A 26829-nucleotide genomic window follows, 5' to 3' on the forward strand; every position below is an offset into this window, starting at 1 on the left:
CGTGCCCCGGCTCTGCTGGCCGCGTGCCCGCTGTTGCGCTGCGCGAGCGGCGGCCCTGCCGCGCGCAGCCCCTGCACAGCCTCTGCGGGAAACCTCCTGCGCGCGGCCCCACCGCCTGCCCTCGTGGGCTCCGTCCCGGGGCGGCCTCGCCGAGGGAGGCTGTGTCCTGGCTGGCCTAGCTCGGGCCTCGGAGCACCGTGGGGGGAAAGGCAGGGGCACGGGAGCATGGTGGCCCCCGGGGACGTGGTGGGCCCCCCCCCCGGCAGGGCAGGGCAGGGGACGCGGGAGGGCGGCGGGGAGGGGGTTAACGGGGCCGTGGTGGAGCGGAAAGGCCCCAGCTGCAGGGGCTGGGAGCAGGGGCCGTGGGGGAAGTGGGGCTGGGCCCAGCTGGCCTGGATTAGCTCATCCTCCAGGAGCAGGGAGGGATGTGCTCCCAGGCCGCACGCCAGCGGGCTCCCGTCACACTGCTCTCCCACGTCTGCCACGCTGCCGGGGAGCCTGCCGCAGAGCCCGGCGGCCGGTCGTGCGTGGCTCCCAGCTGTGCGGGAGGGACCGTGACGGGGCCATGGAGGTTGGTCCGTGCCTGTCCTGGCTGGCGTCTACTGGAGCTGGCTGGGAGGAGACATGGAGGTGCAGTTATAACACCGTTCATTCCCCCACTCTGACCCCTGCGCTGGGGTTTGTGGCCCCATGCTGCCCTTTTCTGGGCCTCAGTGTCCCTAGAGACTGAAGGCTGCCTTGCTGCTGTGATGGGGGGCAGGATGTGGTACCATGGCTGCAGCATTCCTGGCTGAAACCAGCTCCCAGGCAAGTGCCCGGCTCGTGGGCTGCCCTGGGTCAGGGCTGTTTCTGCAACGGTGGGATGCTTTTCGTTCCTCCTCACCCTACTGTGCTGCTGCTACCAGCTCCAAACCACTCAAGGTTTGCCCCCTTCCCTACTCTCCCCCAACCCCTCTGCCCTGCTCGCTGCAGATGGCCAGCGCTGCACCATGCCCACAGCCACCTTGGAACCAACGCCGGGGGGACGCCAGCCTGCCTGGCACAGGAAGGACAGCCTGCCTGGGGGAACCTGCTGGGCTGCATCAAGGCTGGCTTGGGAGCCTGTGTCCTCCCCTGGAGAAGACGCTGATTTGCCCAGAGCCAGGCCTGCAAGCGATGCCCTGCAGCTCGGCCTTGCTGGGCACCACTGGAGGGGGACCTTGGTCTGCAGCCAGCAGATACACAGCTGGGCCCTGACCCCAGCCCTCCCATGCTAGCCTGGAAGAAGGAGGCCAGGGAGGACCCCCGGTTGGGTTGTGGCCAGCTGGTGCCGGAGGAAAAGGCTCCTGGGCTGGGAAAGCCTGAGGAATCTCTGGCTTTTCCTGGTCTGGCCAGCTGCCTGCAGGCAGGTGGGAGGCTGCTGGGCTCCTCCAAGCTCTTGGTGCCCAAGCTCCCTCATGCTCCTCAAACGTTACCTGCAGCAAAGATCCGTCCCCTGCAGCAGGGAGCCACAGCAGTGCTGGGGGAACGGGCATGGGCAGAGCAAGCAGCGGGAGGCGTGTGCCGGCATGGGAGAAGCGATGCGGGAGCAGCATCATTGGCACTGCAACAGGCTGCTTGCTGCAAGTGCTGCTAGGTGGGGAAAGCAGGAGGGTTGCAAGCTTTCAGCACCCAGGGGCTGAGGGCTGGGGTGGGTGCAGGCAGCTTCTCCACCCCATGCAAGCACCTGGCTGCCATCCCTAGGCATACGTGCAGGTGCCTTGCAGAGCATGGCCAGGACAGGGCTCTCTGCTGAGACCCAGTGTGTTGAGTGGCGAGGCAAAGCTGCTCAGCGTGCTGGGAGAGATGATGGGAACTGGCTGAGCCACCGCTGCAGTCCTCGGGAACCTCTGGCTGCATCCCACTGCTGCTACAGGGCCACACCAGTCCCACCACCCTGACACGTCCAGCATGGTGCACCCCAAGCACTGTCAGGCTCTCCTAGCATCCCTGGCAGGCTGTAGGGCACGTACAAGGCTCCACCTCCACAGAGGGGTCACAGAGGTGTGCCAACAGCCTCCTCGGTCCCCCATCAACCCCTGTGTTGTTGGCCAAGCCCTGTGCAGGCCCAGCCCTTGGGCCTGTCCCTGGAGAGCAGCAGGACTTCGAGCCCTCTCTGGCATTTCCGCCGGCAGTGCCAGGAATGTAGTGGCCACGGGAACAATGCCGGCACCTTGCACCGGTCCAGTCCATGACAAAGCTGAGCGCAGCTGCCTGGGCACAGCCCTGCTCTCAAGGAGACGGCAGGAAGCAGATGGAGATGACACCGGCAGGCGTTTCCTGAGGCAGGATGTGCCCTGCTTTCTCCACTGCTGACCCAACTGCTGAGCCAGTGTGGCTGGAAGGGACCGCAGCCATTGCTGCCTGGGCATGCCAAGAGCCCCGTGCCATGCTGTGGTGCTAGCATCCCTACAGGATGGCCAAGATTTCTGCCCCATGCTGGCAGGGGAAGACCTAAACCCTTTGCTCTCAACCATTAGGGATGGTGAGACAGAGGCAACAGCTGGGCATATCCAACACCCAAGCTGTTCCCGTTCCCCAGGAAAGGCCAGAGCCTGTCCCTGTGCAGAGGGAGCCCTGAGCCCTGGGCCTCACCTGGTGCCTCTAGGGGAGCTGGGGGTGCCAGGCAGGGCTGCCTCTACATGGCAAGGGATGATGCCTGCCCACATTGTCCAACGGGCTTTGGTCAAGCTGCAAGGGATGACACTCCAGCATGGTGGTGGGGGGAAAAGCCCCAGTAAGTAGCACCGGGGCTGGAAAGAAGTATTCAGAGGCAGGAGATGAGAGAGAGGGAGGAAGGAGGCTGCACCCCTGGGGATGCAGGAGTGCTCAGCACGCTGGCACCAAGCTTCTGCCCAGACCGCTGGGGCAGCCTCTGAAGGTGCTGGCTCCTGGCCCCCCAGAAAGAGCCACAGCCCAAAGCCCTCGGGCTTGGAGGAGATGGGCAGCACAGCACAGAGCTGCAACTCCACCAGGCACAGCCACCCCTAGCACACACTGCAGAGCAAATGCATGAGGGATGGCAGGCTCAATGCAAGCAGCAAGGCCAGCCCCAGCCCAGCAGACCTACTCATTGCACAACGGAGGTTTATTTGGAACAAACGGATTCCCAATAAATTATGTAATTTAAAAATTAAAAAAAAAAAAAAAAGAAGAGCACAAGGTACAGGAGCCTCTGGCAGCTCAGCCAGGGCACAGGGAACACAGAGCGGCACAGGACGCGGCCAGGCCCCACAGGGCCTAGGCTGAGCATGGGAGCTGGTGAGGAAGCCAGCCTCTCCTGGATGCAAGTCCCAACTCACCTCACCTCCTGCAGCAGACTCCCCCCTGGCTGAGGCCACACCGCTCCTGTCGCAGCCCACGCCAAAGGTCCCAAGGGGGGTCCCTGTCTAGGCTTGTGGCCCAAGTTGGCAAGTGTTTGCTTAGTGTTTTGGTAAGGACAAGCCTTTCTTCTTGCACCCATCAGTGCCAGCCTCAAGGGGGGGTCCCCCACCCCACCCCACCCCACCCCAAGCTCTGCCTTACCCTAGCACATCAGCCCCCCACATGACCATCAGTCCCTAAGCTCCGAGGTGGATTCATTTTCCCTCACCTCCTGCTTGCAGCACCTCAGGAAGAAGGGAAGGACAGCAGCCACCACCACCCTGCTCACCCAGACCAAGTCCTATCCCTGAGGCTCATCAAGCAGGGCTGGGAGGGACACAAGCTGCATCCTGTTCTCTCCATCCTACTCAGTGCCTGCACACACGGACAGACCTAGAGAAGCTGAGTGTAACCACACTGCCTGAATCAGGGTTCTCCAGCAGCCAGTCACAAATCCAGATGTCCCAGAGCAAAGCTAGGGCACAGGAGAAGGGAGAGGTGAACAAGGCCAACACGTCAGTGCCAGAAAGCCAGAGCAGGAGAAAGCCTGGGTGCCAGAGCCTTACAAACCAAAACCAAGGGAAGAGGATAACACACTGCTGGAGAAGAGGAAAGAAGCCAGATGTCCAGTTAACCCTCCTGGCACAGCTGCTGTCCTTCCATAGCACAGTGATGGGGTAACAGAGCGAGCTTGGTCTGCTTCAAGGCAGAGGGTGACATATGACGAATGCTAGCCTAGGACAGAGCGCAGGGCACTGACCAGTAACACCAGTACATACCAGCATGCATGCCTCACCCACCTAGTGGCACGGCGTGTAGGCTGAGCACCAGCCAGCTCTGCCCCAGCCCTCCAAAAGCACCTGCAGTCTCTACCCTTCCTAGCAATGGCTCGAGGGACTTGGGGGAGGAAAGGAGAGAGAAGCACGGCTAAAGGGAACTGGTGACACTACCAGGGGAAGGCCAGGCTGCTGGCACAGTGCTTCAGCACCAGCAGGGCCACCTAGCTCCTAGAGAGAAAGCAGAAGGCTCCTGACTTGGATGGCAGTGCAATGAGCGTGCAGGTCCTCTGCAGTGCAGGGTACAGCAGCGGGAAGGAGAGGAGAACACTTCCTTTCTGACTGTAAACACGGCACTTTGAATAGCCCAGAGCCTTCCAAACTTCAGGAACTGTCAGAGGCCTGGCCTCAGCACAGGGCCCTACAGTGCAGGGCCCCAGCTTTGGCACATATGTAGGGGTCACTCCTCGTCCCCTGCAAGCAAGAAGCCGAAGAGGAAGTTGATTGCACGCTGGCGGTCTTGCTGAGTCTGTTTTGCCATCAGATTGGGTGGAGGTCGCAGGAGGAGGCTGGTGAACAGGGTGGCTGCACAGGGAGGCAAGATTCCATTATCAGACAGGAAAGGAGACCCTGAAGGGCTCTGGGGAAGGGGTTACATTTCAGGGACAGCAGCAGGAGGGGAGCAGACAGGCTACACACTTACCAATCATGCTGGCACTGACATTGTTGTCTTCTGAGTATTTGAGGAGCTCCCGGAGAAATGACATTAGGTATCGAAACACACTGCGATGGCAACGAGGCAACTGAGAAATCACCTGCAAAGAAACAGGAACAGGAAGCTCTCTAAGCACCCATCACTCCAGCTGCAGCAGCCTGGTCTCAAGATGGGTAGCCTTCCCCCTCCTGCTGCCTCTGGGCCACTGTATGACCACAAATGCAAGTCATAAGCCCAGAAGGAAAGCAATAAGCCTCTGGCTGTAGCCTAGGGATGATGGCACTCACAGGCTTTGGCTCCTGCTAATGCTACTTACAGGCGCAACTAGGAAGGAACCAGCACAGCACTCTTTTCTGCTTGTCTCCCAGTCATATCTCAGTTCTCACCTCCTTGGCTGCACAGCAACAGCACAAGGATCAGGATGAGAGGTTTCCCCAGGCTAGCACTGAAAACACACCTGACTTCTTCCTCTGCCCACGGACACTTGCTTGGTCTCGCTCTTTGCCCCACCAGCTATTTCAGCAGCTCTGCTCAGTCAGTTCTTAGCGCAGGCACAGCAACTGCAGCTCTTAGCAGGTGCTTAAGCCCTTGAGACTGATAGAGGCTCTTCCACTCCCTGGGGTTGCTAATCCCTGTTTGCTCAGGGTGGCATAGGGCACATTTGGAATCTCTTTGGAAGCCACTAGCTCTCCCAGGACTGCTAGGGAGTGCTGCAGTGCCTCAGGAGACACCTAAGCCAATGCAGGGCAGGAGAGCACTACCAGAGCACCCACACCATCCTGCCCACCATGAAGGAGCTCAGAGCACCTGCTCTCAAAGCTGCCTGCCAGCCCATGGGAAGGGAGCAGGGTCCAGCAAATCCAACTAAGCCAGAGCTCACAGGAACAGACAGAGAGGAAAGCTACCCAAAACCTGCACTGTGGGGACACGGGGATGGAGGCAGCACTGCACCTGTCTGCACAGCCGGCTATCGTGTGAACAGTCGAGGCATCGCTGATACAACTCATAGCATATCACCGGCTCCGGCAGAGCCTCTAGGAAGATGAGGAGTGCTTCAGCCACAGAGTGGTTACTGCCCGCTGGGTCATGGGGAGTAAAGGGGCATGCTGAGCAGCTGGATCCCCTTCCTCCCCCAATCTGCTCCCTGCCTCACCTCCTATCCATTTGCTTGGCCTCTGCTTCTTCCTTGCAGGACTGCACTAAGCTCTGTGCCTGCTGAACTGCTCCCTGATACCAGAACCACCTTCCTCTGCTCTCTCCTACCCAGGAAAAAAATGCTGTTACACCCACCCAGCACTGCCTTTGCTCACCAGTCCCTCCACAATACCTCCAGCCCCACCGAGCTGCTCTGCTTCACTAGCTTGATCATGCTCCCCCAGGTGCCCATTCTCTAGTACTTGGTACAGCCTCACAGCAGCCTCCAGCTTCCAAAATTTTGCCTTCAGCTTTGAGAGATATCATCTGTAGGGGGAGAGAGGGGAGCCAGGCCTCCAGCTGGGATCCCGCCAAAACAAAGTCACAGACAAGCTCTGCTACAAGGGAGTTAGTCTGCTCCTGGGAAAGTACAGGTCCAAGAGGTGGGTAAGCCAGATTCAGCAAGGATACGGATTGTCTCAGGGATACTGGTGTCCAGGCAGTCGATGATCTGCTGCAATTCCTCCTGCATGCCTGGAGTCTGGAAGAGGTCCTCCTGCCAAAGACAGTGGAGTCAGCACAGGAACAAACAAATTCGCCTTCCCCACAGATGCTAAGAGAAAGCTGGTACCCTCAACTAGTATCTCAAGCATAGAGGAGAAATCTTGCCTTATAAAAAACAAATTGGGGTTGATCTCTAGATGCTACTGATGGTACAGTAGCAGGCTCCCAGGTCACCAAGCCCTGAAGAGCTTCACTGTACAGGAAAAGGCCCTCTCCCTCACCTGGTGGCAGGCATTCTTGAACAAGTGGTCCACCAAGAGCCAGATTTCCTTTGGCACCTGCAGCGGTATCTCACTTGCCTCCTCGCTGTCGAGGGAGCCCATCTGCAGAACTGATTTCTCCTGGTGGCAAAGAGCACAGTTTCAGGAAAACCTCATTCCCTTTGTTAATGGTCTTGTGAAGCATGCCTAGAGAGGGAGAGAGTGGGACGCAGGACTCATCTGGCCATTACCTGCTTGTACAGCACAGAGCCATTCCACCATTGATCCCAGCTCCACTCCTTCCCACTGCCCCACAGAACCACAGCAAACAGTTTCAGCAACACCTCAGGAGAGCTTCACCCCAAATGGCTCCCACAGGATGGGAGGCAATCCAAGAGGCAATCCAAGATGGCCTGTTCACATCACAACTTCCATCCTGCAGCTGATGCTCTAGCAGATCAAACATTCTCAAGTCCCCCAATTGCTTTAGCTTCCACGTTTTAGGCTAAATTCAACTGCAGTTCCCTGCTCATCTATTTGATCTCATCTGGATGTTGAGTCAGGGATATTCATTTACTGGTTTCTGTGTGCTCTGACGATCTGTTCTCTAGAAAACTGAACTGAGTTTAGTGTTCAAAGTTTCTTCACTGAATTATTTTTTTAAGGAGGTCTCTGCTGAAAACAGACTACCCTCTTCGCATTGTCATATTTTCCTGCTTACTCATACGAGGCAGCTGACTTTGCTCAACTTCTTGGGAATCTCCATCTACATCACACCAATCTTTAACAGGATCAACGTTTTCTTGTCTCAGTTTATTCTCATTTTAGTCATTCATGTTTCCATGTGCTTCCAAGAAGAAAGCCAGACCCAGGTCTCCCGAAGCACATTCGGCAGAGCCACCAAGAGACTGGCACAAGCAGGAACACAACCCAAGGACACCAGCAGAGAGGAGTGCCACAAGCCAAATGCAAAGCGCTTAATTTTTGTTGTCAGCTTACGTTACATCCATGATCTCTGCCCCTCCGCAGCATGCAGTCACCAACACCCAGCATGGGCTGGGTCTGGCTTCCCCTAGCGTGGCTAGGGATACCTCAGATCAGCACAGGAGTCCCTCCTGACAAGAGGGCCAGCCATGCTAGCTCCATAGCACAGTACAAATTTGCCCCCATGCACCACTAAATTTTACCTAGCTGGAAGATGCTGGGTCATGGCTACACATCTGCCTCATCCATCCAAGCATACAGGGAAGGATGGCGAGCAGCATGTTAGGCAAAAGTGAGTGCGTTACAGCTCTCCTCCAACAGGGGAAAGGCAAGACCTGCGGACCCTCATTGAAAGCTAAGGGCTCTTCAAGAGAAAAACCCCACTCCATGGCATGGGAGGACTGGTGTTGAGTGCCAGAGCAGCACTTGACCCCATCAGGTTGCCCAGGGTACGACTCAGAGACATGCAGAGAACCCCAAGGCAGGAGCCTCCCCAGCTCCTCAGGGCAGCGGCGGCGGCGGAGAAGACACAGGGCTTTCAGCTATCTTTGTGTGTTGGCTGGGCATCGAGCGCCCTCTCCTGCCCTGTGCGAGGAAGAGAAAGGAAGTCTCATCTCTCCCGCTGTTCAGGAAGGGAGATGTTCTGCAAAAGGTTGTTCCCAGCAGACAGGCACCAAACTTCCCTTCCTCACGATCAGGAAAGACTGAGGGCTTTATCTGGTTCAACACCTGAGTCTGATACCTCTTGGAGAGGAGGACATTCATTTCCTCTCTTATTTTACTCCGTCACTGTACTCACAGCCTGGAGAGGGAGAGAAGTCACCCAGCCTGGGAAGCTCACACAAAGTCACTCACACTGGTTACCAACTGGCACAGGGAGGAGAGCAGGAGCAATACTGCTATGCACACAACAGCATCCGTCTCCCACCTGCTCTTCGAAACACAGGTTTGACTCATTTAGCCTCCAGTGCAGGGCACAAGTGCAAAGCAGTGATCCTGCTTAAGCAGCGTGAGCTTTGCTGCTTGAGGAAGCAGAGAAACTCCTGTCTCCTACATGAGGCCCTCCAGAGGCCTCCATGAGGACATGCCAAGATGGAAACAGCAACAGATTTCAGTTTGCTAGCTGAATCCTCTCCCTATACGCTTGAAAAGGCTGCTATGGTGAACCCCATTTTGTATGCATGGATAGCACTAATACAGATATGCCACAGGTTGCCATTTTTTTCTGGAAAGATTCATCTTCTGTGCCTGGATCATTACAGAATGTTTTTTGCTTAAAACAAATTAGGTGAGCTTTAAGCAGGTCAGCTGGGCTGGTCCCATCTTGGCTGCAGGGTCACTTTGTGCTCCTACATTTTCTCATCTGTTCTGGGCCCTCAGCTGCAGTGAGAGGCTTTGCTGGAACGAGCACTCCCTGCTGGACCCACCTTCCCTTCCCTCTCCAGTAGAAAGTAAGGAAAAAACTCTCCTGCTTCACAAACACAAGCAAGAAACAGACTTCCCCAGGAATCGCTTGCATTACCTTTTCTAAGAAGCTGTCTTCTCCCTGAGAGCAGAGTGAGAAAGAGAGAAGAGGAAAAAGTATCATTAACAGAGGGAATGTGATCTAAGATTAAGCAGAAACCTAATTTGCATTGTGAGAGCCCACTGAATGCCAGTTCCTTCACATATTTTGCTGACACGGCTGAAGTTAAACCTGCAGCAGGAGATTTGGCTGCCAGTTAGCCGAAATCCTGCTCACATGATGCATAACTCCGACAGAATTTCTATGAAATCCTACCAGCGGCCTTGCAGTTGCACTGCTTACTAGCTAGTAAACATTCAGGCTGCAGGCAGACGAGAGGCATTTGCCAGGAAGAAGTCCCCATTCATTCCCCTTCTTGAATCTTCCCGATCAGAAACAAATATCCTTGTATTAGTGCAGCCATCTTCCCTTGTGATCAGGCCTGGCAAATGTTTTATCTCAGGCTAAAGCTGTATTTCGGAGTGTGTGGCAGCTGTGTCACTGACAGGCCCCCTAAGCAGCTTTGTGTATAGTCAGGAAAATGAACGGTTGTGCTCAAAACCCCACGCTGCTTGTCTGTCTCAACCTAATAGCATTAACTCTCTGCAACTAGGAGCATGCCAAAGCCCCCTCTAGGCTGCGTATCTGATCCCTCAGCCAGTACTGAAATACAGCATCCATCTATCCATGCAGTGTGGGCTGGCAGCTTAGGAGCAGTTCAGCTCCATTGAACAGTGGAGTTCAAAGGCGGAAACAGAAGCAGGTTGCCCAAATTTGAGTTTTGGTGGATAAACCTTTCAGTGTGGGAGCAACAGAAACCTGTTCAAGGACTGAGCTGGAGATGTAGCTGCAGCAGCTAGGAGCATGTCTCGATGAGGCAGGGAGCTGTGTCTCAGGCTCCCTCGCACCTCCTGCGGTACCTGGCTCCTCTGGAAGCTGCCCATACGGACAGGCTTGCTACATGTTAACACAGCCCCAAAACAGACTGGCCCCTCAGAGAGAGCAGCTTGCTCCAAACATGAGCTAGCGCAGGGTCTTCTTCCAAGACACAGGGGGAGGGACTACAGTCACAGGTTTGGAGACACCGCATAGCCACATTGCACAGAAAGTCTTATTTCATAACTGGATGAGTCATCTCAACTGCCTCGCTTCTACCTGACTGCTCGCCCTGCTGTTCACCTCTCTTCCTGTAGTGCTCAACACTACTAGCTGTGGGAGACTAACCCGCTCTTGTCAAAGACTGTTCAACAGGCTTTTTAAAGTCCACAGTAGGATCCCAAGAAAAAAATAGGATGCAACACAAATACTGAAATCCCAAAGGAAAAATGCTTGAGTACCTGCAGCTTCTCCCAGGAGGACTAAGAGAACCGTTTCAAAATAAGCTCCCACCTACCCTTTGCTATCCTGCACCAAGCTGGCTCTCAGGCCCTTACTGCCCTCTTGCACCCTCTAGCTCTCCCTCTGCTGAAGATAACCTGCACAGTCCATCCAGGCTGAGAAGTCTTTGATGCAATAAATAAGCCCTGCCACTATGTAAGTGCAGGGGAGAGAACGGCTCTTAATACACAAGCACTTTTCCTTCCTCATACACAGCCCAAACAACTGCTAAGGGCACGTAATTGGACCAAAATGCTTCTGGGCTGCACAGTGGTTAACGCATTCACCAGTTTTCCTTGCAGAAAGTGCTCAGCTTTTCCTGTCTCAAAAGAATTTCCTCAACTCACAGGTACGGTCAAAAACAACAGACCTAAAGTAGTTCTAGCATGACAGTAGCTTTATAACCTAAACTTCTAAAATTTGCTTTGCACGCTTATATATTATATTCCTTGCGATTGCTTAACGTGTCCTGACTGAAATACGGCAGTCACATTGACCTAACACAAGAGACTGCTTCTTTGCTGTGGATATTGGGACAAAGTGCCTTCATGTTTTGCTCCTCTCAGATTGTTTTGCTTCCTGTCCTCCTACAGGCTTCAATGAATAACAGTAGAGGGAAATCTAGAGGTAAAGGAAGCAGAAGAGATCTCAAAGTATTACTTTACTATCTGACGAATTGTAAAATGTGTTCTCAAAGGCAGAAGCTAAGAGTCTAGGCCTAAGTTCTTGTCCATCAAGAGAGAAGTCAGTGTGTAGCACTGAGCAGGAGAAAGCAAGAGCAGAAGCTGCCAAGACTGATGAAATGCTCCAAACCAAGCTGTACGCGTTTCTAAAACAAGAAGAATGATTTTGAATAGGATCCTGAAAAGTATGAGGAGCTTGAGGCCTAGATTAGTCGTTTGAATTGAGGAGGCAAAGACTCTGTCTTGCCACCTGGATTCTGTTTAGCCTCACCTTGGGATTACGTAATAAAATTTCTAGTATGAAAATGGTCTTTTTACATATTGGGCCTGCGAGAAAAAAAAGCCACTTACTACAAAAGGTGGAAGAGTCAGCAAGAGCGGTGGCTGTAACTGGTCAGGGGAAGAGAATAGGGTTTAAAAGCAAGAGGGAGTAGAGGCTGTCAAATCCACAGTTGCGAAAGAACAGCATCCCACTGGACAAAAAAAAAAAAAAAAAAGGCACAGAAGAGTGAGACCACAAGTATAAGAGAGGAAAGGTACCAGATAAACTAAAAGAACAGAATCAGACTGAGTTAACCTTTTAGTTGAAAGAAAAAGAAATGGCTTTCTTGTCTAAACAAAAATAGGTAAATAGACAAACTCAGGAAAAACTAAACCTCACTGAAGGAAGGCCAGGAAAGACAATCACTGAAGAACAAATGCAGGCTGAAAACAAGAACTGAGATCAAAAAATGGGGTTTAATCCCAATACCAGCCATGAGAAACCAAAAGGACAAGAGATGGCTGGGACACAATTGCACCACCACGTATTCATACAAGCGGCTTCAGAAGGACGGGAATTGAGGCCAGGGCCTGACGAATCAGCCTGGGGAGAGGAGATGTTATCTCTGCGTTGCAGAAGTTGCTCACTGTAGTTACTGCGATAGGGACTGGCCAGAGTGGCTGCAAGATCGGTCATTTGCTGAGCTGTATTAATCAATACATTTAACGTTGTCAAATTCTTTTTGCTTGTCCTTCTGCTTTTTCCTTTCCCTGAGCAGTGCAAATGACACAAGTGTTCAGATGGAAAAGGGTATTGGAGTCCTCACAATTGCAAAAGTACCTAGGCACCTCAGAGGAGAGCATTTCAATCATACTTATGAAACATGAGTGTCAGAGCATATTCAGAACTTACTCAAAGAGATAGGGGGGAAAATACAGGCAGTTGAAAGCCACAGGAGAGGGGAATCATTAAAGACCACATCAAGCTCTGGAAGAAACAAGTCAGCTGAGAGTCAGCACAGCTGACCCAAGAAGGCAGCATTACTCCTGGGTTTAGGAGTAAGCAGAAGGGAATTGGCTCTCTTCCCTGTTAACAGACCCACAGGATGACCTAGCACGCTCATTCATACCAGCCTGCACTCCAGGAACACCACTACTTACCAGGTCAATGAGCTTAGTGACTGGAACTTCTCGGATTGGTCGTCTCATTCGGCACAGAGCTTCCAGGGAGGTGCCAAAGCAGCTGGGCAAGTAGGTCCCGCTGATGGTGAGAAAATAGTCCTTCCCTCGGTCCAGATGAAGGACAAGAATATCCTCAATTTTATCCTCGCCCGAGTTCAGGAGGGTCACTGAGTCCTTACTGACGTACACATCCAGGGAGATGTCTACGCTCTCATCTGAAACAGGCAGGAGCTCTCAAGAACACACAGAGACTCTCCAGAAGGAATGACACAGACAAACACGCTACAGGGACAAAGGCCACAAAACTGAGCAAGACGACAAACAGACAGACAAGGTTGATGGCAGGAAAGGTGAGACGCAGGAAAGAGCGGAAGGACTGAACACAGATGGGATGGCAGTCTACACCAGCACACTCTAGAGACAGCAGTAAAACTCAACTCACTCGGCTCCAAGTAACCTTCACAAGGCTCAGCCCGAAGCCATGGCTTACAGTACTGGCTGTCGTTGAGCTTTGGGATGAAGGAGAAGTGACAGGTGACCTGCCCGTTATTGGTGATTTGGAACTTCTGCTTCTGCAGCTGCCGGAACTTCACATTCTCAAAATCAAACTGCAGAACAAAGAAGAAACAAATCGCATTAGTACACAGAAAGGGACACACAGCTAGCCATCCAGACCCTGCAGTGGCAACCTGTGACTGGGAGGTGCCTGCACAATTCTGAACTCCTAACAGAAGACCTGCCAAGTAGCCAAGACAAGAAGCCACTTCTAATCCAATTCCTGGTTAAAAAAAAAAAAAAGGATGAATGAAGTTCAATTTCCTACAATTCAGTTTAGTGAATCAAAGTCTTTAAATGTAGATCTAGCACTTCTAAAGCTGCCGTGTTTGGGAAGCGGACAGTGTTTCAGGTTTCATCCTCACTTCTCTCCTGCTTAGCTCCAGCGAAGGAAGGAAATCATTCTCCATTCTGTCCATCATACGAACAATGTCTTCAAATACCTTCCGGTATCTCTGCTCATCCACAACCTTTACCTGTGGAAAATCAGAAAAAACACTCAGAAACGTTTCTGACCAGCATCACAGGAACTCTTCATCACGAGTAAACTGCATCAGAAGTGAAAGATTTCACCAAGCGCTTCTTGTGTGCACCTTAGACATTAAGGGAATTTGCACAGATGCTCTCCAAAGTGACATAGGCAACTTTAAGCAAATTTCATCTGCAGAGATGTTTACCGGGGTCTTTCTGGCCAAGGGGTCACAGAAAGATCCACTACTGTGAAATTACTGCGGGTGACAGCATAGGCATCTTGCAGCATTACTCATGATTCTTCAGGGGAAAAAGGAGAAAGACTCTCCTTTAGGAGACCTGAGCTGCTCAGACAGCAGGAGCTAGCAAAAATGGACACGTACTCTATCTCTACTTAGCAAGTTAGGAACTGCGAATCTGCTGTCAACCATTCACCACCAAACAAATTCAGATGTGAACCAGTGACCCTCTCTCTTAACACATCAGAGGCAACATTACGACAGCAGACACAACTGTTTGCATGTTTCTGCCGTCTTCCCCAGTGAGGCACAGTAAACTCCTCCAGAGCTCATACTCGTGGGCAGATATCATAGGTTATATCTGGAAGCTAAGCAGCGCCATTAAAGCAGTCTATTGGATTGTCTTTCTACTGACTACAGGACCACACTTGCTAGGATAAACTCCAGCAATCACCTGCATTAATGTGACATAACACTGTCACAGCACTGCACAGCTCAGCTGCATTGCACATGAAGACCACAGTTGCTGAGTTGTTTGCTGAGCTGAGGCCAGCAAGGCTGCCAAATAGCAGCATACCTGCAAAATGAATGCTCTTTTTTATTTACTCTGTCTGCAACAGCATTCACAGAAGTGTCTTGACTACACAGTCACCTTAACGGAATGAACAATCATGCTATGATCCTGCTCTAGCATATAAAGGAAGTTACCCCAATGCGGAAAAGCGCGCTGACTGGCTTGTGATCACTAGTCTTCAGGTCCATATGACTGCGATAGCGGAGCTGACTTATGTTCCCCCCTCTCCAGAGGATTCGATCACACCATGCTGGCACACGACACTTTCCACTGCAAAGAAACACAGCTTACCACGGGAATCCAACACTCCTAATAAACCATCCAAGATGTTCCTTCTCACGGCCAGACAGCTCCCCCCACCATCAACCTCACTGCATCAACAGTGACGGAATGAATTCCTGTCACTTCCCTTAACTTGAACACTATGTCATTTCTTCTGCTTTCTTCCCATTTCCTTATACAGCAGTTAAATTCCTGCCCCTTCCAGCATCAGGAGGCAAAATCATATCAAATAGGACTGTTCCCATAGCCTAAGCCCAAGTGTACTGTGATCCAAGCTGCTCTGGTTTGTCTTGCTGCCAGATTTTACTGCACACTGCAGCTCGATCCATTGCCCATGGTTTCGACCATGGAAAGCCTACTCAGCTATCACCATCATGTTACAAAGTCTGGATCTCGGGTTATCCTTCTTCAGAATAACTGTTGTGCCGATTCATAAACACAGGCAGAGTAAAACCTGACTGCTATATGGTTTGTTTGCAACTCTTTCTTGGAAGCCTCTCCTCTCAGAGCAAGCTTCCACACCAGAAGCAGACATGTCCACAGGAAACAGAGTAAGCAGGAATCACTGTTGCTATCACAAGGCAGCCAGTCCTGCTGGTGTGCGAGTCAGGGGACAGTATGACTCGGAGATTGCATTTCTGTCCTTTCAATTCCTTTTATACTGTTCCTCTGTCTCTGGTAGCAGTAAAAAATCCTCCCAGTGCAGGCCTCCTAGGAGTTCATTCTTTATCCTCCTTCACATTTTGGAATTGATAGCAACTGAGGTTTCAAGTCATGTGCCTGGCCAACACATATCGTCTCTGCTTATTGCAGAAAGTATAGGAAATAAAGGATTACAAACCTGCTTGTCTACTCCAGCCATCACCGTAACACTGAGAAATATTTCTAGCTCTAGGAGGCAGGAAATCAAGTTCTGTGAGAAAATGCTTTTTAGGTCAGAAGTAAACTTGTCTATGAGCAGCAGACTTACCTGGAATCCCAGCGATCTGTTTTAGAGTCATACTTATATGTGGGGATGAATTTAATCTCTCCCTCGGTGAAATCAGCAAATGCTTTCTTATGAGTACGCTGAATATTCAACTAGATGCAGGAAAACAATATTTCTTAAAGGGGAGAACAGGAAAGCATAAACAACCAACAGAACCCCACACTGCACAGTTCTGAAGAGCAGAGTTATAGACAGAGCATTTGCATCCCACAGTTACGGAAATTACCACAGATTCTACCAGTCATCCTCAAAAGCCCACCTCAGGAATCCCACCTCTTTAACCAAGACAGGAATTCAGCACATCCATGGAATTTTTTCTGAACAGACTGAATACTAGTCAACACAGCACTGCTTGCCAGAGCACACAGACAGCATAAAACAATAGTTAAGGGAAATGTTACTTGTTCCACTTAAGTGTTAAATCCCTTCATTAGTTTTCAGGCCTAAGCATCGCCATCATCAATATTTTGCTGCCAATCATTTTAGCTGACAACCTATCTTCCTTTTCTCTTACTCTTCTGCCAAATTTCCTAGTTTCTTCTCACAAAAATCTAAGCTGCAATTGTTTTCTGCATGAATTTCTGCAATACAGTAAAAATGATGAATCCTGATTCTGTTCTATAGTTCATTAATCTGCGTGTCAGATACGATGTTAAATTATTTTGGTTCATATTTCATGGATACGATCCTTTGTTTTAAAGGCACATCTGGTGCTGTCTCAGTTTCCAGGGCGCTGCAGAGAATCACTGAGCAGTGCAGACTCCAGCACAGAATTTAGGTCAGAATAGCTGAGCAGAGCCTTGACTACAGGCGCTAGTCTCCAAACCAATACCTTTTCCAGGACATTGACTACGGAAGCTTTTATCACTGTTACAAACTCGAACATTCCAGCCTGTAGTTCACACGTAAGAGCTAAATCTTCCAGTGAGAGGCAGAGAAGCTTGTACAGTAATTGTTTCAGTAATTCAGTTACCCTCAACATCAAATACAGTCTGCTTTGGTTTAGTGGGCTGACGTCTACAGTAGAAAACCCATGTCACCAAGACACCCCGAGTTATGCCTAGAGTTTATTATCACAAGGTGTCTGTGATAACAGCCAAGGCAAAATGATCACACAAGCACTGAGCAAACAGGTGGAGTTCACTGACCTGGTCATATGTCAACAATTTCTGAAGCTCATTCTTACTGATCAGATTTTTCACCTCACTGGCATCAGGGAGACAAAGCCTGTAGTTCAAGTCTCCTAACCAGATGACAACACTGAAAACAAAGACAAACACGGAAGAGAAGAGCCAGAAGTTAGTACCATAAGCTACACAGGAAAGAAGGGAGGACAGCTGGCTGCTGCTGATTAAGGTTGAGACACACGGAACAACAGCAGACTTGAAAGACTGACTCTGACAGTAGAAATTTCTAGTGGTGGCAAATAATGAAAATACTAATTCCATCTCCCTTGGAATCCCACATGGGATTGAAGACTCAGTTTAAACGAGAGATGCTTGAGTTTGACTTGGTCTGGGAAAAAAAAAAAAAAAGCCTTGAAAACCTCACTACTGTCTACTGAAATAAAATCAGCGTATCTCAGCTGGCTTCACAGTTTCTCAGGCCACAAGAAGCCCATTTACTGTGCAGGCTTTTCTTTGGTGCAAAGGAGGGCAATGACAGAGTCCATTCCTGCTCATTAACCAGCTACGCCAGCTTATGTGCCTGTATCTGTGCATTCACACCTCATATGATACTATGATTTTCCTAGTCTGTTTCCCACTACCTTTTTTTGTAAATCAAATCAGGCCAGTACTTTAACACCTACCTAGCAAAGACTGACTGGTCTAAAATAGGCAAGAGCAGAGTTAAGCTCCCTTGGAGTTTATGATCTGCAGAATTTTATTGTGCTGTCTTTTCCATCAGCCACATCTCTGCGTTCATCAGCACCTGCTCTTACTCAGTTCTTCTCTGGGCTTTCAAACAGACCTACAGCTTTCTGATTGTCAGCAGCTAAAGAACTAACACTAGTGTGGTACGCTCTCCCTTTACTCCATAAAGGTTTCATTCAAGGATTAAAATCTAAACCCCTTTCCAGTATCAAAGCTCCTCCTGTTTACAGTCAACGCTCAAAATTTCCACTAGTGGATTAGCAAGTATAATCTAATGTTTGAAGGTTTTTCTGCATTAATCCAGTCTACTTTTTATTTTCAATTTTCAATAGTTCAAATATTAATATAGAATACAGAAGTATTAATCATTCGCATATAAGTTTATGAAAACTTAATTTATATGCTTTGCTGCACACATTTTGGCTTTATTTGGATTATTCAACATCACTGCCACTCCAGAAAAATCAAGTGGCACCTGTATATCGTCTGGTTCACTTAAAAAGAAATTGAAATAGCAATCGTAAGCACTTGTTGCTGAGAAAAGCTTAAAAAGCACTCCACGTAGTGCTTCTCTCTGTCCTGCTCTTCCTCTCCTTCCACAGTTCATACTCCATTTCTCATCACAACCACTGCCCCACTTTCTTCGAACCCTGTAACATTCGGCCAACTCACGAACGGTGCCTGCTGAAATAAAAGTACTATATATACAATACATGAGAAGAGGGCTGCTAGAGATGGGTCACGCAAGTCACCACAGCAAGAAGGTGACCCACTAGTTTGACTGCAGGAGCTCTAGCACACGAGAGACCTTGGCATTTTTAGTTGTATTGTTAACTAAGCCAGAAAATTTATCTGTGTTAAGGCTCCTGTTGCTGCAGTTTTCTTAGGCTTCAGGAATGGAAAACAGTGAGGAAACTTACTCATGTTTCATGATGTTGAGCTGAGGTAGACTGTCATCAGGAGTTACAAAAGTCATCCGAGCACAGATATCCTTATAATCCTGATTTCGCCGCTCAAAGTCCTCCACATGAGCAGCTAAGTGGGAATTGACAATGCAGAACGTCGTGTTGTGGAACACAAACCTCACAGCCACACCACCCTTGTTACCCTGGGAAGAGCAGGTATCGACAGGCGTTAGACAAGAATACACAAGAAGCACCAACGAGAGTAAGCGGATGGAATAGAAACATGAACAAAAAACAGACTACGCCTTTTCTCACTTGGATACAGCGGAGCAACAAATTGGCCTAGGTGACTCACCATCTTTCCCATGATTCCAGTGCCCACAGACTCTATCATGATATCTCTGATATTACTCAGCTGATCCTTCTTAGCAAATACAAGCAGCATCATCCCAACTAGACGGACCATTTGCACCTGCAAAAATAAAAGGTACCTTGAACTCCCAGTGGAAATGCACTTCTGATTTGCCTGTTCCACCTGATGTTCTGTCTCTCTGAGCCTTCCAATCCCCCACTGCGTTTTGTACTCAATCCCCGCTTGCAACACCACCCAAAGGACCTCCTTTTCCAAAGCTAGTTTTTGGAGGACAATCTATCATCCTCCAACAGCAGTTGGCTATTAGTGGTGCTGAGCTCGGTACATCTCCAACTCTTTGGTGTTTCTCTACAAACAACGCTGTCTCGTGAGGTAACAAAAACATAACAAATATGCAGAGTCTGTTCCTTAAGTCACAGCCTTTTATACTAAGTACTACTCTAATCAGCGAAACAACTAGACGTTGAGCAGGCTAGTTACACACGTCACAGAAGGCTTCCTGTTATGACTGCCACAGAGGGCTGTGGGTTCAGCTGAGAGTATGTGCTCATCTTTGCTTACTCAGAGCTACAGCAAAACCAGTGGATTATATCCGAGAGAAATGGACAGAAAAGTACATAATTCCTGAGGTCAAACATGCCTCACATAGAAGATAACACAGGGATGCTGCCTTTTGATATATGAACTGTCTGCTTTTCAGAAAACATTTCCTCTCTAATGGAAAGCACCTCTTTCTGGAGATGAGGTTCTTCCACAGGGCTCAACCGACAGATGTTAACACAGTGCCAACATACGCTGTCCCAGCAGTGATCTCAGTTCTGCCACTGATTCTTTGACACATGCTACACAACTGCTCTTCTGTTTGTGAGCTTCCTTCAAAACCAAGGCTGGGTTCCCCCACCTCCAAAGCCAGGTACAAGGCCTAATCACCTTGAGCACACAGCCTACTGGCTCACTACAGGAGTGTAAAAACATTAAAATTTATGGGGATTAAATCTGTGTAGTGAGGGAAGAAGCTTAAATCATCCCCACAGCACTACACTGGAAGAGCCAGAGCGCTCAGTATACTCGGCAGGACTGAAATTTGCATGCAACCACGAGTCTTATCTACAGTTTCAGTCACTTCCCCCTGCCTGCAGCTGTATCATGCTCTCGCTCTCTCCCTTTCACAAGGGTGAGAAAAATTTGCCTGACAAAAAATTCAGTAAAGCAAAGGCACAGGAACATCAGCTTCTCTTCATTTCAGGTCATGACCCCTAGCTTCCTCTTTTTGAATCTCAATCCAGCAAGGTGCTCTGTTCCTGCTTTTGGCTATCTGTGTTACATGCCACTGAGCTCAACACAAAGCAAGCAGCACAGGTATGCGACAGACAAAGCATAATCTAACGGAAGAAGGGGAAACTGGTTGATGTACTTAGGGCTGCTACCTGCAGCAGAAAGGCAAATTTGCTACAGCACAGCAGAAAACCAACTGTTTACTCCCAACTAGTCAGAATAAAGTCCAGCTATCGCAACTGCAGTAACTCTATCCAAAGGTAGCCTCCTCTGGAAGATTGCTCTCGATATAAATTATTCCATTCTTTCACAGAAAAGCTATTCATTTAATTTACAGCTCAAGATGCATCTTGTTTCTACAGTACAAAGATGTGAGTTCAAATTCTGTGTTACTCTCACTACTGTGATTTTATTGAGCACATTATTTTCCTCATACCTGCCTCTTTTACTTTTAGAATTATTCTGATTTCTGTCTTTATGAATTTCTACTTCAAAGTAAAACATTCTTCTGTGACTGTGAGACAGAAAGAGGCTCTCCAGAGTATAGGATACTCAGGTGCCAAGTACACATCCTTGAGTCCTCTGTTCTCTGCTCTTTCGGTTAGGTGAAGAAAGGGCAAGCCCATTTCTGCTTTCTTTCCAATCAGGCTAGCTCTGTGACAATAACCCCATATAACTGAATAGGACTCACTTTCTTATACTTAGCCTGAGGGTGCAAGGATTTCTCCACGGCAGCCAGCCATTCCTGCTCCTTGGCAGATTCAAAGTAGAAAAAAGCCTCCGTGCTGAGGTCCAGCTCCTGGAACCTAAAACCAAGCCAGCTTAGCACATCTTACCTCTCCTATAAATCAGCCTCTTTCTACAAGAGGGTCCAATGTGAAACTCCACGAGCATCTCTTCTTGGAAGAAAAACTCCTCATTCCCACTTGCTAAATAAAGCATCAGACTTTCACCACAGTGCCTTAGAGACCCTACTGAAAGGCACTCTAGAAATCATCTCCCTGAGAGGTATTACTTTTAGTCTAAGGACAACCAAAGGGCTCAGCAGACGCCTCAAGGAAAGCCTGCTTTGTTATGTCATACCCGCCTCCTGTTAGATGTTCTGCCTCATCCAAATGACTCTTCTCCCTAAGACTGCTCTTCTGAGGCTTAGCTCTGCTTTGTGGAACCTTTGAGAGCATGACAGGAACAGGAACTTAAAATAAATACAGTCCACCAGCACCCAAGCAAGAGCAACAAGAAACCTAGCACTGTAAGTAAATATGAGGTCATCACTCCTCACCCAACACAATAGAAGTCTGGAGGCTCCGTGTCACACACAAGCCAGGGCTCCAAGCTGCTGTCTGGAGACTGCCCATTCACATTCCAGGTCCCCACAAAAAATCTGCAACACAGAAGCAGCTGAACTGTTAGAAAGCAAAATAAATACTGCATCAGCCCAGTCTCTTCAGTGCATATACAGCAGCATCCAGGCTGGGAGCAGATGCAACATGTGAGCTGTCAGTGTAGAGGGTCATGCAGACTAGGGGTTAACTGAAAATACTTCTAGGTTTGGCTCATTTGCAGTGATGCTGATCTGAGAGATTTACTGAACGCTGCAAAACAGAAGACATTTCACTGGGGAAAGCAAATAACTTCTGGCTCTTAAAAGCCATTTATGGTGACACTAAGACAGAGCAGTGGCCAAAGCCGTCTTTATCCTCTTTCTGCCCAGCTACTTCAGTCCTACTTGAGGGTCAAGAGATCTGCCACACGTAGGGCTAACGATGCAAAAAGAGAAGCTGCATGCAGCAATCTGTTCACTTTGAGTGTGCACTGACGCCTGCTTAGCCATCCAAGCTGACCACCCATCAGTAGTGGTCAGATTCTAAACCTGGGCTAGATATGAGCTCACAGAAGAGATGAAAAGACTTTGTCTATCTATGCACACTGTTCCTCAGTTACAACTCTGGAAACAACTCTGACCTGAAGTTCTGAAGGTTAACATACTCCTTCTCTCTCTTGGCAAGCACGTGTTTGATGAGACCTTCTCTTTGTCCTGACTGGGTGCTGGGTAAAAATATTTTGCGCATAGTGTTGGTTACTTTTGGCTGGTCCCTTGAGGTACCCTCTCTCTCTCGCTGAAATCTAGGAAGAAAGCAAGAGCAGAATTAAAACTGGTCCTGCTGTCTAGGAAGAGGAGAAAAAAGGGAACAGATTCACCATGCTACTTACTGTCTATTTTGAGGCACAGGAGGAGGTGGAGGTTCCCGGCGAGATCCCATTTGGTGATTTTGTACGTTTCTTTTCTTCTCCAGGCTTATACTATTGAAGTCATCCTCAAACCCCAGAGCTCCTGTAATGCAGAAGCCAAACACAACACCTTCAAATACAATTTAACACAGCTCAAAACGAGAAGTAATATAACTCCACAGAAAGTGAAAGAGTAAACAGTATAACGATATACCATCTCTGATGACATGGAATTAGAGAAAGGGGTACTAACCACAGGCTAAGGCAGAACAGAGCTTAACGTATACAAACCAAGGCACCAGACAGAAGGTAGCTCTCATTAAGAGACAGTCCAGGGCAAAAGAGCCCAAGGACCAGGATGTTTTATCTTCAGCAGGATAAGGTGGGGTTGGGAAATGGAAGAGAAGAACTAGCCAGATTGCTGACTGCAGGGTCAAGCATAGCTCCCTGCCACTGAGAGCCCCATTACTACACAGACCACAGAGCATACAAAGGTGACAATCACTTCAATACCTGAAACAGAGGCCTGCGATAGACCTGTGAGGTTCTTCACCTGATGCCAGCTGGCTGGGTCCTTATTTTCAGGAGAAGCTTTTGAGTGGGCTGGAAAAAAAATAGGCCTATCAGAAACTGCTCGTGATCTGAGGATTTCATAAACTCATCTTTAGGTCTGGTTACCTTCCTGTATGCTCTGTATTTCTGAAAGGAAGCCCAAGCAACGCTCCTCGTCAGGGATTTCAAAGAGCCGTTCAGCTGTCTTGTCACCTTGTATCCGGATCTTGCAACCTGCTTCAGGCATAAAAACAGACACAGAGACACAGTCAAGTCTGGTTCACAGACATTATGCCCTCACAATGACCAGGCTTACTAGGTATCCTTTAAGCTCATTAACGGAAGCGAACATCCACCTATGTTTTCCTATGCAAAGTTGCATCTAAGCTAGTCTTCCAGTGCTTCCAAGAGTCTGCCGCATTTGGAGGATCGTCGGTCATGTTTTCATGGTTTTAAGAATACTTTTCTGCCTGGCAGCAGGGGAGAGAAGAGTTCTAAAGGTAGTGAGAAAATTTCTTTAAAGGAGAGGCTGAAGCAGTGCCTAGACAGAGTAATGTCAAACACATATCTAAAAAGGCAGACAGTAAACTAGACTCAAGTTCAAGTCAAATGGAAGGGAAGGGATGGAAGGGAAATGAGAAAGGTTCAGAGGGCAGGGCAGGACCTTAGGGAAATACTTAAGAAGTTAAAGTTTAACAAATGGCAACTCCTCCATCCAGGCATTTAAACCATGTTTGTCATGACAACCGAATGCCTACAAGGAAGCATAAAAGAGCCAGACCACAGCATTACAGAAAATACAATCCATACCTAACCAAAAGACAAACACAAAGTATAGAAGAAGAGTATGAGATAGCAGACAAAAGAGGAAAAAGCATACATCTGTGACCCACGTCCAGCCTGTTTGCTGAAAGCTTTAGCCACGTGACTGTCTTGGTTATACAACTTACTGTTTGTTGCTATATCAATCAGTAGAGTTTCTTCTGCCTCTGGAAGAGAGAAAAATAGGATCAAGAGAGTTCACACTGAATGCTGGAGTAATTCAGTACCCAATAAAAAACACACTGCCTGCTTCTAGTCCTGACAAAGGAGCAAAGAGCTTTAATTTACATCTCTACAATAATAATGGCTCCAGCAGAGAGAACAGTCATATTTGGTCAGCCTGGACAGACATTCTCCACAAACAGAGTGTCACAGGCCAGAACTGTAACGCTCAGAGCTCTCATACATCTGGATGTTTTGTTCCACATCTGTAAAGTTACTCTGAAAAGCATCAGCCTGACATTTCTGCCTCAGAAGTCCCTCTGTATACACGAACAAAATTTTCTTCCCCTAAGACCCTATCAGTGAACTTCAGAGCTTGTCTATACAGCAAAAATTATGGGCAGAACTATGATGAATTATACAGAGGGCATAAACTTATGCAAAAAAAGGTGTTTTTATCCCTCCCAACTCTTGTCTTATGGAGAAGACAGACAGCTATCAGCAGCCATCAATTTTCAACCATTACAGACAAGTGCTGAAGGCACTGGCTCTGTGTGATGCCTACTTCACTGAGTCAGCCAAGCCCACCATTCATGCAAACTAGCCAAGTTCATCGCAGCTCTATGCTGAGATGGAAAGACTCCCCACTCAGATCTGGAAGAAGCAGGAGACCAAAAACTCTTAAGTGTTAGTTCCACAAGGAAGCCTTCAATCTACATGGCTGCTCAGGAGGCAGGTCTAGAAGCACCACACTGACCTCGCTCCGTTCTTGCTGATATACGGCAGTGGATTTCTGCCACAACAAGGTTAGAGGACCCACTGTAACAGTCAGTACCTTGTACACATTTAAAGCGGCTGTTGATGGGAATATAATCCGGATCAGCATACTCTTTCTCTTGTGAATGAATAATTATCCTGGAGACAGAAAGAAGGCTTGTGAAAAACCAAAGGAACCCCCTGCTTGTACACAGCAAAATGTTAATATTATAATGAGAGCTGTATTTATGGAGAAATGCAACGCATGATTTCTATTGCTATACTACTGGAACAGGAGAAGAGAAAGAGAGAAAAGCTCAGATCCATACAGGATGTGGGTGAAAATATATTTAGAGCATGCGGTGGGAACGCGAGCGCTTTTCAACTTTCACCGCTACAGGGCAGTTTTAGCTGTAGGGTGGCAGCAGCTCTAGCTGCTCAGGGAAGCCCAGAGAAGCAAGAGAGCAGACTGGGAACTGACAGCTAGAAAACAGAACTTCTCATCTGCCTGCCTGCAGGTTACTTTCTCCAAAGCCAGTGAGATAACTCCAGCAGAAGACATGACAGTCAGAATCTACTCTATTCCTAGGGCTTCTCTAAACATACAGGCGCCACAGCTTTAAGGTCTCTGACATAACCAAAGTGGCACAACCCCCTCCGGGACTGAGGCAAGCTCAGTAGAGGCTCAGAGAGCTGAGAGGCTCCAAAAAGGATGCAGAGAAGCAAGCTTTCTCAGAATAAAGCATTTGCATCCCCCAAAGCCCCGCAGGAGCAGCACTAGTGAACCAGGCCGAGCAACTAACATAAGAAATCGCATCTTTGGCCAGAACGAGCCGCAGCGGGGGTTTCTCTGCATCCGGAGATAACGACATACCACCGGCCGGGGACGGGACCTTCCCTCGAGCCCCGCCACCAGAAAGGTGGTCACGCACCTCAGCTCTTTCGGGCTCTTCCTCAAAGCACAACAACCGAGACCCCCCCCCCGCCCCCCGCCCCCGGCAGGGCCGGCCGGGGCCGCCTCCGCCCCTCGGCCGGGGCAGGTGCGCCACCCCACGGCCCCGCCGACTCCGCCCCGGCTCCCGGGCGGCGCGGCGGCGGGCCGCTGCCGAGGGCGGCGGCGGGAGGCCCGGCGGCGCGGTACTCACTCGTGGCGGCCCTGCCGCTGGCCCAGGCTCAGCACACACGCAGCCCGCCGCCCGGCGCGCACCTCCTGGCCGGCCACGCTCTGCGCCGCCGCTAAAGAAACCACCGCCGCCGCTCCCCGGCCCGGTCCGGGCCCTTCCCGCGGGCCGGCCCCGGCAGCTGCGGCGAAGCTCCAGGCCCCGGCGGGCGGCGGCTCCATGGCGGCGCCTCCCGGCCAGGCCCGCGGCGACCTCCGTCTCCCGGCGACTCGGCGCGGAGAGCGGGGCGGCAGCGCAGAGCGGCGCCGGCCTCGAGCGCCACCGCCCCCTGGCGGCGGGCGGAGCGCGCCGCGCCGCGCGGGGCTCGAGCCGAGGGGACCCCGCGCAGCGCTGGGGCGGCCGGGCGACCTCCCCCGCCTCGTTCACGGCCCACCCAGGGCCCCGCTGGCAACGCGGCTACCACCCAAGCATAAGAGAGGGCTTCCTCTAAGAAAGGCTCCTTTTAAGGGCTTCCCCCCCCCCCGCCTTCTCCCCCCGGCAAATTATCACGGTAGCTCCGCAGCCACGCGGGTCTGTGCCGTTTGGAGCCGCAGGCGACGGCCGCCGCCCTGCCGTGAGGGACAGGGCGCAAAGCGGCAACCGGCTTGGCAAAGCGGCAAGTAACAGTGGCCGGGATGCACAGCGGCAATAACAGGGTTTGGCTAAGGACGCTGGCAGCAGCGCTGACTGTGGCGGGTGAGCGCCCCGAGAGCTGACGCAAAGATATGAGCCCCCACCTGCGACCTCCCTGACCGGTGCTGGGGGTAAACCTGAATCGCTCGGGCGTTTTCTTGCCCTTTGCAGAAGGCCGGCAGTGCCGCGTCCCGTGGGAAGCTGGAGCTGCTGCA

General features: G+C 50.2%; 1 protein-coding gene across 7 annotated transcripts; it reads right to left on the bottom strand.

The window, feature by feature from the left end:
• Positions 1–3088: 3088 nt before the first annotated feature.
• OCRL (OCRL inositol polyphosphate-5-phosphatase) lies at positions 3089–26200 on the bottom strand. Of its 7 annotated transcripts, none has more exons than XM_068956881.1 (23): positions 25967–26200; positions 24901–24980; positions 24032–24070; positions 23208–23315; positions 23043–23132; positions 22512–22632; positions 22263–22424; positions 21580–21681; positions 20989–21103; positions 19005–19121; positions 18665–18852; positions 17019–17130; positions 15853–15962; positions 14735–14870; positions 13682–13792; positions 13204–13369; positions 12741–12976; positions 9277–9300; positions 6792–6911; positions 6478–6562; positions 5824–5951; positions 4861–4972; positions 3089–4742 (listed from the first exon to the last, which is right to left on the bottom strand). In XM_068956881.1, exons 1-23 carry the CDS (start codon positions 26161–26163, stop codon positions 4618–4620), a joined length of 2784 nt encoding a protein of 927 aa, XP_068812982.1. In that variant the 5' UTR covers positions 26164–26200; the 3' UTR covers positions 3089–4617. The 7 variants fall into 7 exon arrangements, 6 of the variants coding, with proteins under 6 accessions (XP_068812982.1, XP_068812981.1, XP_068812985.1 ...); XM_068956880.1 differs by having other exon boundaries at positions 23208–23318; XM_068956884.1 differs by lacking the exon at positions 25967–26200 and adding an exon at positions 25625–25692 and having other exon boundaries at positions 23208–23318.
• Positions 26201–26829: the final 629 nt, after the last annotated feature.

This window comes from Struthio camelus, chromosome 11 (genome assembly GCF_040807025.1).
Source record: "Struthio camelus isolate bStrCam1 chromosome 11, bStrCam1.hap1, whole genome shotgun sequence".
In the NCBI taxonomy this organism is placed as follows: domain Eukaryota; kingdom Metazoa; phylum Chordata; class Aves; order Struthioniformes; family Struthionidae; genus Struthio; species Struthio camelus.

What these genes read in the sequence shown, in the direction of transcription:
- OCRL (XM_068956880.1), bottom strand. Translation starts at nt 26,163, where the DNA reads ATGGAGCCGCCGCCCGCCGGGGCCTGGAGCTTCGCCGCAGCTGCCGGG. An exon ending in CCGCTTTAAATGTGTACAAG is followed by an intron (nt 24,071 to 24,900) that starts GTACTGACTGTT and finishes TCTCTCTTCCAG; the next exon opens with AGGCAGAAGAAACTCTACTG. An exon ending in ACAGATCGCTGGGATTCCAG is followed by an intron (nt 14,871 to 15,852) that starts GTAAGTCTGCTG and finishes GTTTCTTTGCAG; the next exon opens with TGGAAAGTGTCGTGTGCCAG.